General features: G+C 35.2%; 1 protein-coding gene across 1 annotated transcript; it reads right to left on the reverse strand.

The window, feature by feature from the left end:
• Window positions 1–5,372: 5,372 nt before the first annotated feature.
• Window positions 5,373–14,418, reverse strand: LOC126826719 (SPRY domain-containing SOCS box protein 1). Its single transcript, XM_050555756.2, has 3 exons — window positions 14,276–14,418; window positions 10,038–10,877; window positions 5,373–9,624 (listed from the first exon to the last, which is right to left on the reverse strand). The coding sequence occupies exons 2-3, from the start codon at window positions 10,741–10,743 to the stop codon at window positions 9,494–9,496; spliced, it is 837 nt and encodes a 278-aa protein (XP_050411713.1). The 5' UTR covers window positions 10,744–10,877; window positions 14,276–14,418; the 3' UTR covers window positions 5,373–9,493.
• Between the last annotated feature and the right edge of the window lie 2,240 nt (window positions 14,419–16,658).

Below are 16,658 nucleotides of genomic sequence, written 5' to 3' on the forward strand. Positions count from 1 at the left end.
CGTAGGCGATAGTGCCGCTGCCCGGGCAAAATTTCCCTCATAGCCCACTGTATGGCGTATGCCCGTCTTCATTAGCCCAGTATAGGAGCAGAACAGTAGGACGTTAAACCCCATTTCATTTCATTTCAATTCACGTAACTAGCTCAGAGCAACGAGGGGCGGGAAGTGTTCTCAGGCGTGCTGTAAAATTAACGGAGACTGTATATCTAGTTTTTTTATGGTCACCAAATTTTTCACGGGGGGGGGGGGGCAGTTACGGGCCTGCTTATGATTAACATTATTTTTGGACACACTTTCTGGGGTGGATGATCATGTTTATGCTGTATCCATGAAGTTAAAGATCCCATGGTAGACCTACTCAACTTGTTTGAACAGTGGGCTATAAGCTGTAACAAAATATTCCCTGCACACCTTCCAAGCATTTCCATGTCTTTTTAAGAAGAGATTTTCCAAAATTTGATTAACACCATACCATTTTTTTTACAGTAAAAACAGACAGTTTTATTTTTGAATAGCAAAGACAAAATAATAAAATTATAGGCTTTTTTATCGACTTGCCAAATCGATTTGAATTTATTGGAGATGTCATGTGACATTATAGTTGATTTCAAAGTACTTTGGCGAGTTCTTGTGGCTGGACATAGTTGAAACCAGCGGCTGTCAGGCAGGATACGCCCACATTTTGCAATAGATGGATAGAGAACAAGCTAAAAACAAAAACGTTTTTTTGTACAATCAGGGGTCATAATCCAGAAAGTTATGGTCTGAAATGCGAAAATATCAAAAGGGAAATGAAATGAAATAAGATGGGGTTTAACGTCCTACTGTTCTGCTCCAAACTGGGCTAATGAAGACTGGCATACGCCATACAGTGTGCTATGAGGGAAATTTTGCCCGGACAGCGACACTACTGCCTACTTTTATATCGAATTCTAACTGTCAAGGGATCTTTTTCGTGCACGCCAATGTGTACACGGGACCTCGGTTTTTCGTCACATCCGAACGACTAGACATCTGTCCTTGTCAGGCCCTCCGTCCCGCATCACTGACAACGGAGAACCACGCCGTAAAAATATCAAAAGGGACTGAGATTTTTAAAATATAAAAATATGTTTTAAGTTTCATCAAAATCGGATAAAAACCTTGACCTCTAGAGGGTCCATAACCTTTGTATTACATGCTTATCAAGGGCGGATCTAGTATTTTTAGAAAGGGGGGGGGGTGCGAAGCCCGGCCCTCGGTGGGCGGACTGACGGGCAATCAAGCAAGTCACCAACCGGCTCGTTTCGGAGTAAATTACGACGGGGATCACTATCAGTTTTAAGTAATATTGTTCTCCTTTCCCGCAAATTGTTTGCCACCGCAAAAAATAGGTGGGGGGGGGGGGCGTGCACCGTGTGCTCCCTCCCCCCCCCCCTTGGATCCGCGCCTGACTTATACACAGATTGCGTACAAAGAGCCGCCATTTTGTCGGGCAGTTTCATTTCGATTTTCCCGAAATTCCAATTCAACCTTTATTATGGTGGAATGGTGATAATTTATTTTATGATCAGTAGTGGAATACTTCCTTTTATCAGTGAAATAAAAGTGTTATTCCACTGGCTAGTTGTTTTTACCTAAAATGATTGTAAAATCATAAAATAAATAGAACATTTGTCGTTTTGTCGTGAATAACATATTTTATTTCATCTCTAAGCAAGAAAACGTTTATATTTTCACTCATGCTACGCATTCGTGGAGATATAAGTTTTCTTGCTTCTCGATGAAATAAAATATATTATTCACTCTAAAACGACAAATATCCTCTATATATCTAAATGGTTTTTAAAATCGGAAAAAAACCCCTGTGACCTCTACAGAATGCACAAGCTAAAAATGCGATTTTTCGACCAATCAGGGGCCATAATCCAGGAAGTTACGTTCGGATGTGTGTGATGATCAAAAGGAATACCAAGATCTTTTTGATAAAAACATTTATTTTATGATCAGTAGTGGAATACCGCGTTTTATCAGTGAAATAAAAGTGTTATTCCACTGGCTAAAGTAGTCCATGTTGTTTTTACCTAAAATGATTGTAAAATCATAAAATAAATAGAACATTTGTCGTTTTGTCGTGAATAACATATTTTATTTCATCTCTAAGCAAGAAAACGTTTATATTTTCACTCATGCTACGCATTCGTGAAAATATAAGTTTTCTTGCTTCTCGATGAAATAAAATATGTTATTCACTCTAAAACGACAAATATCCTCTATATATTTAGGGTTTCATCCAATTCGGATAACAAGCGGTTGTCATGTTACGATCCGATATGTCCGAATATCGAAAGGAACCAAGATCTTTGGGTTATAAACATGCATTTCAAGGTTCATTAAAATCGGGTGAAAATTGTGACCTCTAGCGAGAGAGTCCACAACAGTGATATACCATATTTTTACACTATTTGCGTACAAGGGGCGGCCATTTTGTCCGGCAGTTTTGGTCCGATTTTCACGAAATTTGAACTCAACCATCATTAGGGTGTACGGTGATCTATTCAAACGGCTTTTTAAATTGGATGAAAATTGTTACCTCTAGAGGGACCACATGCTTAAAACGCGATTTTTCATACAATCAAGGGCCATAATTCAAGACGTTTCGATCCGATATGTGCGAATATCGAAATGAACCAAGATCTTTGGGTTATAAATCGGATTAAAATTGTGAAATCTAGAGGGTCCACAACCTTGATATAACATATTTTTACACTATTAGCGCACGAGCGACAGCCATTTTGTCCGGCAGTTTTGGTTCGATTTTCGTCGGTCTTGTCGATTTGTCCGGTTGAATGGCAGGGCGGCGCAACTCTTCCTTGGGGCTTGTTGGTGAGTGTATGGCCTGGTCCATTCTTCCTTCCATTTGGTTTTGTTGTCCGGTATGGTGGTTGATGTCGTCTTTATTTTGTTATTCGTTCCTTTCGTTTATTGGTGCTCTGAAGGAAGAATCCCGTACCTGAAAAGAAAGAAAGAAGAAAGAGAGTATCTGGTCTTATAATGGTTATGTTTCGTCTAGTAAGGCTTCGGTAAGTGATTAAAATTGTGAAATCTAGAGGGTCCACAACCTTGATATAACATATTTTTACACTATTAGCGCACGAGCGACAGCCATTTTGTCCGGCAGTTTTGGTTCGATTTTCGTCGGTCTTGTCGATTTTTCCGGTTGAATGGCAGGGCGGACTTACGGTTATCATTATAATATTTGTTTTGTTAAAGTTTGATTAGTAGTGTAGGGCGGTTGGCCTTACCCTCGTGGGGACCTTTTTTGCGCTCCGCCCTACTGAATGTATTTTAATTGATTATAGTTATAGTTTTATCATTAGGGCCTATGTCTTTGGTCATACGTATTTCCTCAATGAAATCCCAGACAAGCTGAGATGTCTCTAGTATCTATCATCTGGCGGGGGAGAAAGGAGAGAATTGAGACAAAGTGTTCTTCCCCTTTCTGTCAATTTGTCAATCATTGATTGGCGTTCTTTCTTTAGTTGATTGCAGTCGATTAATAGATGTGAAGTGGTTGCAATATGTCCACACGGACATTTGATTCATTGGTGTATAGGTGTAGTCTCTGACTATGTATCTATTGTATTAAGCCTCGTGATGAGTTTGCATATTTTGATAGAAGAATGATTAATGTAAACCTTGTCTACAAGATTGCTATCTATTTGATAGCGATGGGTGTATTCTTGTTTTAGACGGGATTTCCATGCATTTTCAATCTTCTCTTTAGCTATGCTTGCAAATTCCTGACTGCTATTCTAAATTGTCTATTTCATTTAGTTACAAACCCTCCTTCGCCAGCTTGTCGGCTTGCTCGTTGCCGAAGATATTGACATAAGAAGGGATCCATGTAAGGATCACCTCCCTCCCACTGTTTTTAATTTTTTGAATGTGGTCCCTGACTTGGTGGATTATGATCTGCCTGTTTTTTAGGAGTTTGATTCTATAGATTTGATGCTACTCAGGGAGTCAGACAGGATTACGGCTTTTTGGTGTGTTTGCGTAGCTAATCATTCCAGTGAAGATTTGATGGCCATCAGTTCTGTGCCAGACAGACAGGGGCAACGACAATATATAAGTCCACATGAAAATGTGTGCGTATAAAAAGATGTGATCACCCGATGAAATCACACCTACATGTATAGGTGATTTGAATATTTGAGGTAATCGCTTCGGAAATCTGTGTCGATAAATTCGTTGATTAGGGTAATCGATTTGAATTAGATGGACGCTAAAGATGAAAATTTGATTGAATGCAAATCACTTGGGCTAATCAGTGGTCGATAAAAACGCCAATGGTTGGCATTTTGGAAAAGAGCTCTTCATATAAAAATATTGAAATACCTCTTAGACCTAGGGAGTTGCTTTTCTAAGGCCTGCCACAAAAATAATATTGAAAATAACCTTCAAAATATACTGAGCGCCATGGAAAACGCATCACATAGTTTTTCGTATAACAAAATGATCCTGTAAACATATCTTATTTATTTTGCTTCTTATTGTGAACAATATTCAAATGGGAACACATCAATAACAACACATTTGTACACTTATGGATGTTTAATCTGTAATCAACGGTACAAAGTCAGAGGGGTCAAAACCAAAAGTACGACACAGATGTCAGTAGCGCGTGTGTCCTCCACGTGCCATCGTCACGGTAGGCTACAGCATTAACGTGACCCCTGCAAATGTGTAGGGCGGTCCGGTGATGAAATGTGAAGCCTCCCCACGCTCAGTATATGTGCATGCTATCATTATGTGGGTTACTAATAAAAATCATGAATTCCTTGTGTAGCATTTACATTTATTGCAGTCAAAGGTGGATACATCTTACTGTTCACATGGCAGATATGAATTTTTTCAATCACATGACTTGTATCTTTATATTTATATATATATATATAATATATATAATGTCTTTGTTCATTTGACTAAAAGTTCCTCATGATCATACTGTTTTCCTTTCAAAGCTCATTGTTAATTTCATGATTAAAACCTTTACAATAGTACATTAAACAAAACCATTAATGGGACATACTGGCTAAAACTAGTTATTATGGGTTTAATCTTTTTGAGATGTGTCCACTGCCTGGTACTTTCCAGTTGAGCATAACAGTGGCACATATTTGCATAAAAATGTCCTTTTCTGCAACAACTAAATCAATTTACTTTGACTTTATAACAAAGACATTCACATTATTATTTCCTTTTAAGATCTAGTTGTGTAACAGTTTTATAATAATATGGGTAACTTTTTATGCCTTTAAGACCTCATGTTGGTATAAACACTGTGATGCCATCTTCCATGACATGAAAATTAAAAGGAACAGTGGGTATCAGCTTGGCATATTTTATTACAGAAAAATTAAATTATTCATGTACATGTAAAGAGTGTCATAGATGAAGACGGTCTTCAAAATGAAACTCAGTAATAGTGTATTACCCACAACACTGACAGTCAACTGCACACATACATTATTGTTACAAATCTATATACAATTCATTCACAGGGTGCCCATTTTACAAAGCACCATAAATAAAACACACTGTGTTCTAATATTACAACATACTAGGTTTAAACAAAAGATAAATGCAATGTATGCTAATATCATTTTATCTTAAGATAACTATGTACTCAATCTAGCTGAAATTAAATGATGTATTCTGTAATTCTACCATGGGGTTATAAGTACACCCTACTTCTTATTCATTTTTTAAAATGGTCACTTAAAATCAATAGAAATTAAAATACAGACCATTTTGTATGTGTATTAAAATAATAAATAGATAAAACAAAGATAGAGGTAAAACCTATTCAAATAATTTTTAAAACTGTTATTCAACAGCAATAATCTCCTTGTTTAACTATTGCTGATTATGGCGAGCCTTTTAAACCACACACATTTGCTACTTCAATTTAATGATGATGGAGAATAAAATAGTAACACAACACATAAGCTTAAAATAGATATATTGTACAAGTAAGTTGAATTAAATGTGTTATATCCACAAGAGTATTTAATGGATTACATTTGGATTAATTCAACATCAGCTGTATATTTTTAAAATTTGTCACAGATGTTTAAAAATTTATTTTTAAAATTGTATCAATTCCTGCTAAAAGAAATACTAAAATATCCACCTCTAAGTAATATACAGTATAAAATAGACAAAGAATCTCACTTTGTCACTAGAGACAGGTACCCAGGGTTAGTCTAAGTGTTTCAAGGCACTCAACCAGTCTAGAACTACAATAAATAATACTAATTACATATAGTACATGTAAAACTACCATAAATAATACATAGAACATTTACATTGTACTTCTAGCTTTTTTTTTTTTTTTTCTCAAAAAGAAAACTAAACCAAAAGGGTAATTTCATACAAAATTTTAAATTATAACATTAAATCTCATTAAAATTAATTAACTTCATAAATCAGGTAAAATATGAGAGAGATATATCATCCTGCAGTGTATTCTGGTATAACTTTTTAATTCTTCAGACTTAAAATCTGCTAGGTTCAATCTTCCAAATGTATACTAAGTTTTAGACATTTATCTTTCATAATTTGTTAGAATTCAGTCATGGACTGAAATTATGAGCTTTAGAATTCAACAAATGTTCTGTATGCACCATCTTCAATAGAAGGCTTGATTTCACTTTAACAACGCACATCTTATCAAGGCCTTCACGCAATACCCTGCATTTTCGGCACTAATTTAGATTGGGTACAAGCCCAGCTTGTGAGCCTATCAGATTCCTCGGTCGTCGTGAATACCAAGTCTGGCGCTTTCAAGCTAAAATATCTACCCGTGATAATCGAGTTGAAAAGTTCAAGGTTCGTTCAATGTCAAGGTTTCCGTGGAGGTCGCTATTGTGAAGTAATCTAGCAACGCCCGGATGTTGTAAAACTCGCAGTCATTGCTTCAAGAACATGTGTATGCACAAACATCATTAATGAGTTCAAAGAAATGTCCACCATCAAGAAAGATCAAATGAAAATTATTTTAAGAAATTAATTACTTTAAACTTATTGGGTATACAGTAGATAAAAAAAACACTTGTCATTAAGAAAAGTATTTTCTATACATAGAAATGAAAAGTAACATAATAAAACAAGACATTTCAGCTTAATAAATATCTATTCATAAGCATTAAATCAATAAATATATATCCAGGATAACAATCCTCAATATTCTTGGTCCATATTTGAAGTCAGAATTTAGTTGATATTGGTCTAAAATGGAACAATATAATGGAATACAATAGGTTTCCATGAATGAATACATGTGTGGACAGATTCTGTTAATCAGAAAATTGTCAATTACAAGTGGTTGAATGATACAGGGTTATTTTTAGTCACTACTTCTAACTTTAAAGAAATTAATACTTTATGAAGTCATATTGAACCCAAAACCATGTATTATCACTAACTTGGGTTAGCTGTAATTTGTATATTGGCCACTACAGGAATTTAAGACAGTATTCCATATCATATGGCAAACTGAGTTCAATTTCAACTATTCAAATCATACACCCACTTGTATTTAACAAAGATTTAAATATGTATGTAATGTATTCTAGTTGAATCTACACAACCATGACTAATTATACATGTAGCACTGGCTGGATTAAGGGCTAATCCACAAAATAAATTAAGATTAAATAAATACTAAGACATCAACTTGTATCCCCTGGACAAAAGGTAAGTCTTAACTACAATAAATACAAAATTTCTACAAAGCCAACATTCAACAGACATGGATGATTTATATGCTATCAGACACTTAATAATATAATAATCAATATAGTACAAATTGTATACAATTACAAACATATAGGCACAAAACTACACTGACAAGTACATTGTACTTTAGGCAATTTCTGTCCAGAATACAAGGGAGCCATACAATCTTCATTTCATTATGTTCAATATTGCACACATCCTTCTTAAAACAGTGTTATATTTGGAGATTTTGGGAATTCAAAACAAATACATCTACATGTCTCAATTGTATTTGGATAATTTTTAATATATAAAAAAAGAGATCCACTTAATAAATGAACAACTGCGTTATCAATTTTAGTCAATGTAGTGAATGTACTAATAGAGAATATTAAATTATCTCTGATGAAAACTTAAATGAGCATGAACTGGTTTGTAACGTATTGATAATTAAAAGTGATAAGTTATGATATTTATGTACAAACTTCACATTAAAAAATAGACCATTGAGTTTCACTACATAATAGCAGCACTGTGGTCTTGACTAGGTAGCTGGAGTCCATGTCATATGGAAAATAGAAGCACAGATCTAATAAATTTAATCAACTTTATGTTAAAATCCAGTTTCATTTAGAATGATGTCATTTTCCTGAATACAAACATCTCCACGATGACCATCAGTTTTTTTCACTCTACATGTAGTTGTTAAAACTTGACTTTTTTTCAAATCTGTGCTCTTATTTAACAACATATATTTTTTACTCAACAGATCATAAAGTTACATGAACATTATATTTGTACTGGCAGCAGGGCTTCATTTTTTGCAAGCATTTAAGCGATCGTAAAAAAAGCACTCGTCAAAATATGATCAAAATCTACAATTTTTCAAGGCAAAAATATTGTCATATACACTTTGAATCCATTACAATACAGTACCCGATGACAACGACCATGTCGCCATGATGTTTGTTTATAGCAGACTCTTGATTATTTAGTTGCTAAAATATCATTGAAAAAATATACATTTGTTTTGAGAAAAGGTTTCAAAAATCCAAATTAGCTGGAAAGAATAATCCCTTTGTAGTTAATGATAATCTACATATTTTTGCACAATGACTTTTATCTTCAAGAATTTGTTGATCGATGAAATTCACGCGATAGGTTACCGAGTATAATTCTAGACAAATTTTTGATTGGCTGAAACACCAGATGTATTTGGCAGAACGGTGAGGTCAATCTTCTCGGCACGCAGTAATGAAAGATTTTTTAGTTTTGTGTTTATTTTTATAGCTTGGTGAATTAATAGCAAAAATCTTGATCCGGTGCAGCAGAATGAATCGATAGCTCTAGCAAAAAATTTTGCGAGTGTGCTTGAAAGCAGATTTTTATATATTGTACTTCAACTAGGTGTTTTATTATACAAGAGATACATGTAATGCTAATAATAGTGCAGTTTACAAGTAGCATTATCATGGGGAGATAAAGAAATGGGTACCCATGCAGACAAATAGTCGTATGCTAGGATTAGTTGCAAGTTTCAACACTAAATGATACATATACATATTTTGAAAGTGTAATGAATCTTGGTTCTAGAAACTGCACATTAAAATATAATTTAACTGAGAAAAGCATCCCATACCAATATTATTTTCATGTAACTTTATAATACTATTCAATCTTTTTCAGGTTCATTATAAATTAAGAATGTTCCGATATAGACATGAAAAGGCTAAGATTGATATAATAAATAACTTTTAAGTGAGTTTGGTAATGGTAGTTTATGTATATCAGGCAGTCTGTTTTTCCCTAATGTACTTCGTATTGACCGTCTACAGATGTCCATCAGAGGCAGGGGTTCAGCTGAAAAATACATTCAAATAATTCTGTTAAAATCATTAAATAGAGAAGAAATCCATTAAATATAGCACTCAAATTTAATTAGAACTGTAACATGAACTCAGAAATTCAGAGGTGTTTTAACAAGTTATTATGCCGTTTTGATAAGGCCTGTGTCTTGAACTTGAAGATGAGTGTACATGGTTGTACTTGAACAACAGGATTATGTTGTGTCTATGATAAATATCAATGGTTGGGAGTGATCTCAAACTGGAGATTTACGATGACAAGACAAGCCGTTGTACACGCAAGCATGTCAATATGTATCACATAACCACCGATATAAAACTGCTGATTTGTTGTCATTTTTAAGTTTTAACAACCGTAACTAACTGAAGGCCTATTAATCGACCTAGAAATAAGATGAAAATACTTACGATCAAGACCTCCTATATATTTCATTTGTATTTCACAATGTCCCCACACTGCACTAACAATTGGATAGAGTTTTTTGCCTTTTAATCCCCTAAAAGCCACACCTAAAAATTGACCATCTACAACAAAACTTAGTGTTCCTTCATCCATATCAAGAACTACAAGGAAACCATCTGGCACAACAAAATTTTCATCTGAATTTAAAAGTTTGGGATAAGTGAGACCAGGGTTTGTTTTAACATCGTGGTATAGTTTATTTCGGCCTAGATCCCATCCCCATGACTCCTTACTACTTCCTATCAATGACTGATAACCAACACAGTGTAGGGGAGCATCTATTGTAGAAACACCGACTACTGCATGTGTTCCTCTCTGTTTAGTGCTCCAAATAATTTCCCACACATGTAGCCCTCTTGTGTAGCCAACGCGTCCTCTAATACAATCTGTACTTTGAGCAACCGGGTGACGGTGAAATGTTGTTGTATCATCTTCTTTCACAAATATATTTAATGATCTGTCATCCTTATTCCAAGCATGCTGTAGCTGAACTTCCCGCTGGGCAGGCGGCATGTCGAGGAGGGCATCTAGTCGACTAGGTTTTTGAAAATCAGGATTGTAAGCAGGTTCTCTATTAATAGCTTTGTATGTTGGTTCACGTGTATTTGAAATAGTTTTTATTCCGCCCGATACTTTTTGCCCCATGTTCATTTCTTAGAATCCAATTCTAAGGATAATAAAGTTCTTATTAATAAGAAATGGAGACAATGTTTGATATTGCGCTAGTGAGCTTCTCACACAAATGGACTGCCTGGAACACTGCCTGCAAACTGTCTTCATAAGATCTGCAACAGAAAACAAATTATAAAATAGAAACAAATATTAAATAACAAAATGTAAATGGAGGCCTTTATTTGTATGTGTACATGTACCTGCATGCAAGGTAAAGGTAGTACGGTATTTGGTACATGTAGGCCAATCTGATTAAAATACAGATCTATATTTCGTTTCGTTTTTTTTATACTTTCGATGGCCTACACTACATTTGTACATGTACATGAAGATCTGACAAGTTGTACTATAGGGTCGTGTCAGGGGTCGTACATGTATGAGCAGCTTTTGACCCTATGACGTCAGACATGGATTAATCAATATCAGCGCTGATGTTTCTAGTGGTTTACCCACAGTTCTGTCCATTTCATTGACTTATCCCTCACTTCAACCAAAACGCCGGAAATATAACAACTTTTCCAGATCCTAGAGTAGTGAAGACAAGTAAAACGAAATTTTGAACAATAAAAAACGAAACGAAATAGGATCTGTGTTTTAATCAGATTGTGTGTAGGCCTACTTACATAGCAATAACAACAGATTTTCTTGTGTGCACAACCCAAAATTGAAAATGTAAGCCCTTAAACTTACATAAGCATAGAGCAAACTAATTAATAACCTACATTGTATATGTATGATAATTAACCTTATGTCAGGTGTGTACATGTACAATGTACCTAATTATACTAATAAACACGTAAAGCAGACATATATTTCTGATAATTTCATCAATATCATTTTTCATTACAACAATGTACAAATAATAAGTCTGTACAATAGCATTTTCCAAATACAATTTTAAATTGAACAACCATAATATGGCACAATATTATTGTTTTAACCACCCATAGTTAGCGAGAATACCTATACATGTATTACAATTATAATGCAAATAAATACATGTACAGGCAATTCACAGAGTTTGTTATTAAACTATACAGTAATATGTCATGGTATGCAAAAAGCAAGCCCTACAACAAGTACAAATGATGACAACCCTGTTAGTTACTGTGTCAACTTGAATCCCTTGTACTCAAATGAATTATTTTTAAATTATCATTAGTACCAAATGAAATTAAATGGAGTTTAAGGTTCTACTATTCTGCACCGACTGGGCTAACAAAAACGGGTATTAAGTAGTATCATTAATTAATACATGAAACTGAAACTAGAGTATATACACATGTTTAATCCATACAATTAGCTTGCAGTTTTAAATATTTTTATAAATTACTGATAGGCATGATATTAACTACTTACTTATGAAATGAAATGGGGTTTAACGTTGTTTTTCTGCAATGACTGGGCAAATGAAAACGAGCAGGCATCATACCTTGTACTATGAGTTAAATTTTGTCCGGGCAGCGGCACTATGACCTACTCTTATATCAAATTCCAACTGCCAAGGGATTTTTTATGTTCACGCCAATGGATACACGGGACCTCGGTTTTTCATATCATTCGAATGACTAGACAGCTGTCCTTGTCAAACTCTCCATCCTGCATCACTGACAAGGGGAAACCATGTCAGAAAATCCTGATGAACTTTCTCGGCCGATGCAGGGATCAAACATGCGACCTCCAGGCTAGTGAGCCAGTGTCTTACCCACTTAGCCTACTTATGAAATAACATGAAATGAAATAGGGTTAAACCTCCTACTGTTCTGCTCCGAACTGGGCTAATGAAGACAGACATTCGCCATACAGAGTTCTATGAGGGAAATTTTACCCGGACAACAGCACAACGTCCTACTCTTATTTATATCGAATTTCAACTGTCAAGGGATCTTTTATGTGCTCGCCAATGTGTACACGGGACCTCAGTTTTTCGTTCCATCCAAACCACTAGACAGCTATTCTTGTCAGGCCCTCCGTCCTGCATCACTGACAAGGGGAAACCACACCGGAAAATTTGGATGAACTTTCTCGACCAGCCTACTTATGACCTGTGTTGAACAACTAATTGTTACAGTAACAACCCAACTTTATAATGTAGGTTTAATATTGTTAAGACCCCAATTCTCGGATGAATTAAATCTATATTATTATCTGCTCATCCTATAAAACCTTTCTCTATTAAAAATTGTGGGCCTGTAGCCAATATTAACTACATGTTGGCCTACATATATTAAAATGGAATGATTTTAGTTCACAAAAGCCATTTCAAAGGAACAGATTGAGGCAAATTTTATCCATGTATGTGCATATTATCTAACAGGAGTGCATGTAACAGTAACAGCAATCAAATTAACATGGAAGATCAATTTAAATCTACACATTATTTTGAAATGAAAAAAGTCCAAATCCTTTCAGCCTTCGCCTACCCTACACTAGTGGGTGGTAACTAACTATCAGAAGTTTGTGACTATTAGTATTGTGTTATCAGAAAATAAAAAGTGATAATTATGGCAACACACAAATACAAGTGATTTTCATAAATTAACATATCTGTTCTTCATCACAGTAGTACATAATCAAAAAACTAATTTTAGGATACAAATTACAATATGAAATAATGTTTCATTTATCAATTTACCTAATTATTATAAGTTATATCTACATCAATACATGTACCCTACATGTAATTATACTGCAAGTCAGATTTATTGAAGTCGTCCTAATGTGCATGCAAAAAACAAGCTAAAACTAATCCCATCACAAGTACATTTATAAACACTCTTGTTTCAATTTTAAAAGGATATTCTTATCCATTGTGTCAGCACAAATAAAAGCTCTCTTTCAAATAGCAAGTTTTTAAGAAACATGAATAATAAAATGTTTTATACCACATGTACTAATTTTTTATGCATTATTAAGGTAACTATCTATTATTAAGCTATTTACTGTATGCCTTTGTTCCATAATGAGTCAGAATTATTATGCTCGGCTGTATTAATAATAACCCTAAGTCTAAGTTAATCTCTTTGTTATTAAAACATTTGTCAATCTATTATTTACACTTACCACCGGTAGTAATAATAAATCTAGGGTTACTAGTAGAACTGCAATACTATCAAGGAAACGAAAATTAGTTTGAAAGAAAACTGCATTTAAACTAAAACTAAATATAGTACAGAAATAAAGAACTGGAATATGTAAAAATCCCCCCTCCTCTTTTTTTCTTTTGTTGATAAAAATAAATGTCAGCTGAGCCTCTCTGCCCAAGCATGTTGAAATTATGAACCCAACGAAGCTTCACCAAATTAAAATGAAAAAAAATGATGTAAATACAAAACTGTGCTTCATTTGACATGTATTTCACAAGGCGGCTGTATTCCTAAAACATTAACGCGTTGAAGAAAACAATGCAAACAGCACAACAAATACCATATGTGGTTTCTTTTGTCAAACCAAGCAAAATACACAATGGATTCTTTTTTTGGTGTCAAATTTAGAGCCCTACCATACTTACCCGTAATCCAAAATATCTGTACATCTGTAGTGAAATGTGTGTTCTTCAAAGTGAGTCCTAAACTACGAAATTCGTATAAATATTATGGGCCCAAATATTAATTTTTATTCATGACTCACTTCCTCACCGACACTCGCCTTTCGGGGCCATTACAGAAAATTAATATGGCGTCTGCATATCTGTGTATCACGTGGTCAATATTATGTGACGTCACACAAGAGTTTCCCGGAGGTTCCCATCTTTGTCTTTGTTAAGAACACTTTCATGAAACTGTCTTTTTATGAAAGACTAATAAGATTGGGTTGTTTTGTTGGGGTTTTTTTTTCGTTTTTTTTTTGTGTGAAAAGAGAAGAGAAAAATAAATCAGAAATCTCTTCTTTTAAAAATAATTATATTTACTTATTTAGCCTATAATAATACCCGGAAAAATATTTATTTTCAGCAGGCCACCGCGCACAAAATTACTAGGCCTACCGTAACGGGACGTGCCTCCCTTCCCAGTGGTCATAGCAATTATCATTAGGAAGAAAGAAATAAATGACTATAAATTAATAATTTTGATCGAAAAGAGTTGTACGTGAGGCCACCTACATTAAAAAGGGTTATCTCCCCTGTATCGTATCAGATGTTAACAGTGCACGTTTGCTATCCATCGGGAGGGCTGATTAATAATCGCACAGTGGTGTAAGATCCAGAGATTGTGCGCCCATATTGGTCTTTCCGTTTAGACCACCCTCTACCCATGCCTATATAAACTGTCAGCAGTTGGCCTAAATACTCGCTCGACCGATTTTCGCATGTTTGACTTGGGACATACTGCAGTGTTATAGAGTAATGTTTTAATACTCTTGACAGTTTATAGATTATTTGACTGTGTCAATATTATATAGGTAATGGTATGTAATAACCTTTTATACTGGTAGGCCATGTCTTATCTCCAGTATCACATATATAAACATTGACGGGTGTTATACACGGGGTGAGGTAATTTTGTACCTTTCCGCACAGTAATATCAAACATGTCATGAGAAATTATGGAAAATGAGCTCTCTTCCTTGGGAAGTATATCTAAGGAAACGACACAATACTTCTGAATTCAGAAATAGATAGTTAGTTAGTTAGTTCTTGGTGTTTAACGTCTGCTTCCACATATTCCTAAAAAAAGTGGCGTGCAGGGGTTAGTATGCCGCCAAGACGCAGGGGTGGAGGTGTGGGAATCCAGCGGCAGGGCCTAACTGTGTACCGAATCAAACTATGACCACCAAAAGATACCCTATTACTGTATATTTATTTATTTATCCAAGCTTATATAATTAATTTACGGTATAATAAATCTAACAGATTTTCCGACACTCATTTACAATAAAATATAGCGAATGTCAAATGTCAAAATATATTAATTGTCAAAATCAAAGAGTTGGATAGTTGGTGTAATAAACAACGTCATTTTGTATTCCCCATAACTTGACAGAAAATGTAATTCAAAACATCCTTTTTGTATTCAGGACATGCAATCAGTTGAAACACAGCGTTATATTTTCATAACCAATAACATCACGATATTTCAACCCGACAATACGACATTTTTACGCGACATTACGACATTTTTAATGTCATGGTGTCGGTGGAAATGTCGTGATGTGGGGTTGTCGCCTCATGAAGGGCGACATTACGACAAGATACCAATCAGCCACCATACACTGATTCTGATGTTGGTCAAGAAAGTTCCCCAGGATTTTGCAGGCTGGTTTCTCCCTGTCGGTAGTGCAGGACGAAGGGCCTGGCAAAGAACAGTTGTGTAGATGGAAAATTTGCATTCTGCATAGTGTAGGCCTATCTTCAATATTCCGATTGGTGCAGAAAAGCAGGCAAATGAAAAAAATGAATTGGGGTTTAACGTCCTACTGTTCTGCTCCGACTGGGCTAATGAAGACGGGCATACGGTATACAGTGTACCGAGGGAAACTTTTTCCAGATAGCGGCGCTACGGCCAACTGCCAGGGGGTCTTTTACGTGCACGCCAATATGATATGGGACCTCGGTTTTTCGTCCCATCGGAATGGCTATACACTAGGATCAGTGTACATAATCATACTATATATTGAGAGGAACATGACCGACAACCCGGCATTTTAACCCGACAATACGACATTTTTACGCGGCATTATGACATTTTTAATGTCATGGCGTCGGGTGAAAATGTCGAATTGTCGGGTTAAAATGTCTTGATGTCGGGTTATCGTGATATCGGGTTAAAATGTCGTGATGTCGACTTGTCACTACATCACGACATGATACCAATCAGCCACCATAATTTAGGGATTTCTCATCCATTGCAAACTAGGCTATGTAATGTGTGCAGCCATCTTGAATCAATAAAATT

The sequence above is a fragment of the Patella vulgata genome, chromosome 7, assembly GCF_932274485.2.
Source record: "Patella vulgata chromosome 7, xgPatVulg1.2, whole genome shotgun sequence".
NCBI lineage: Eukaryota > Metazoa > Mollusca > Gastropoda > Patellidae > Patella > Patella vulgata.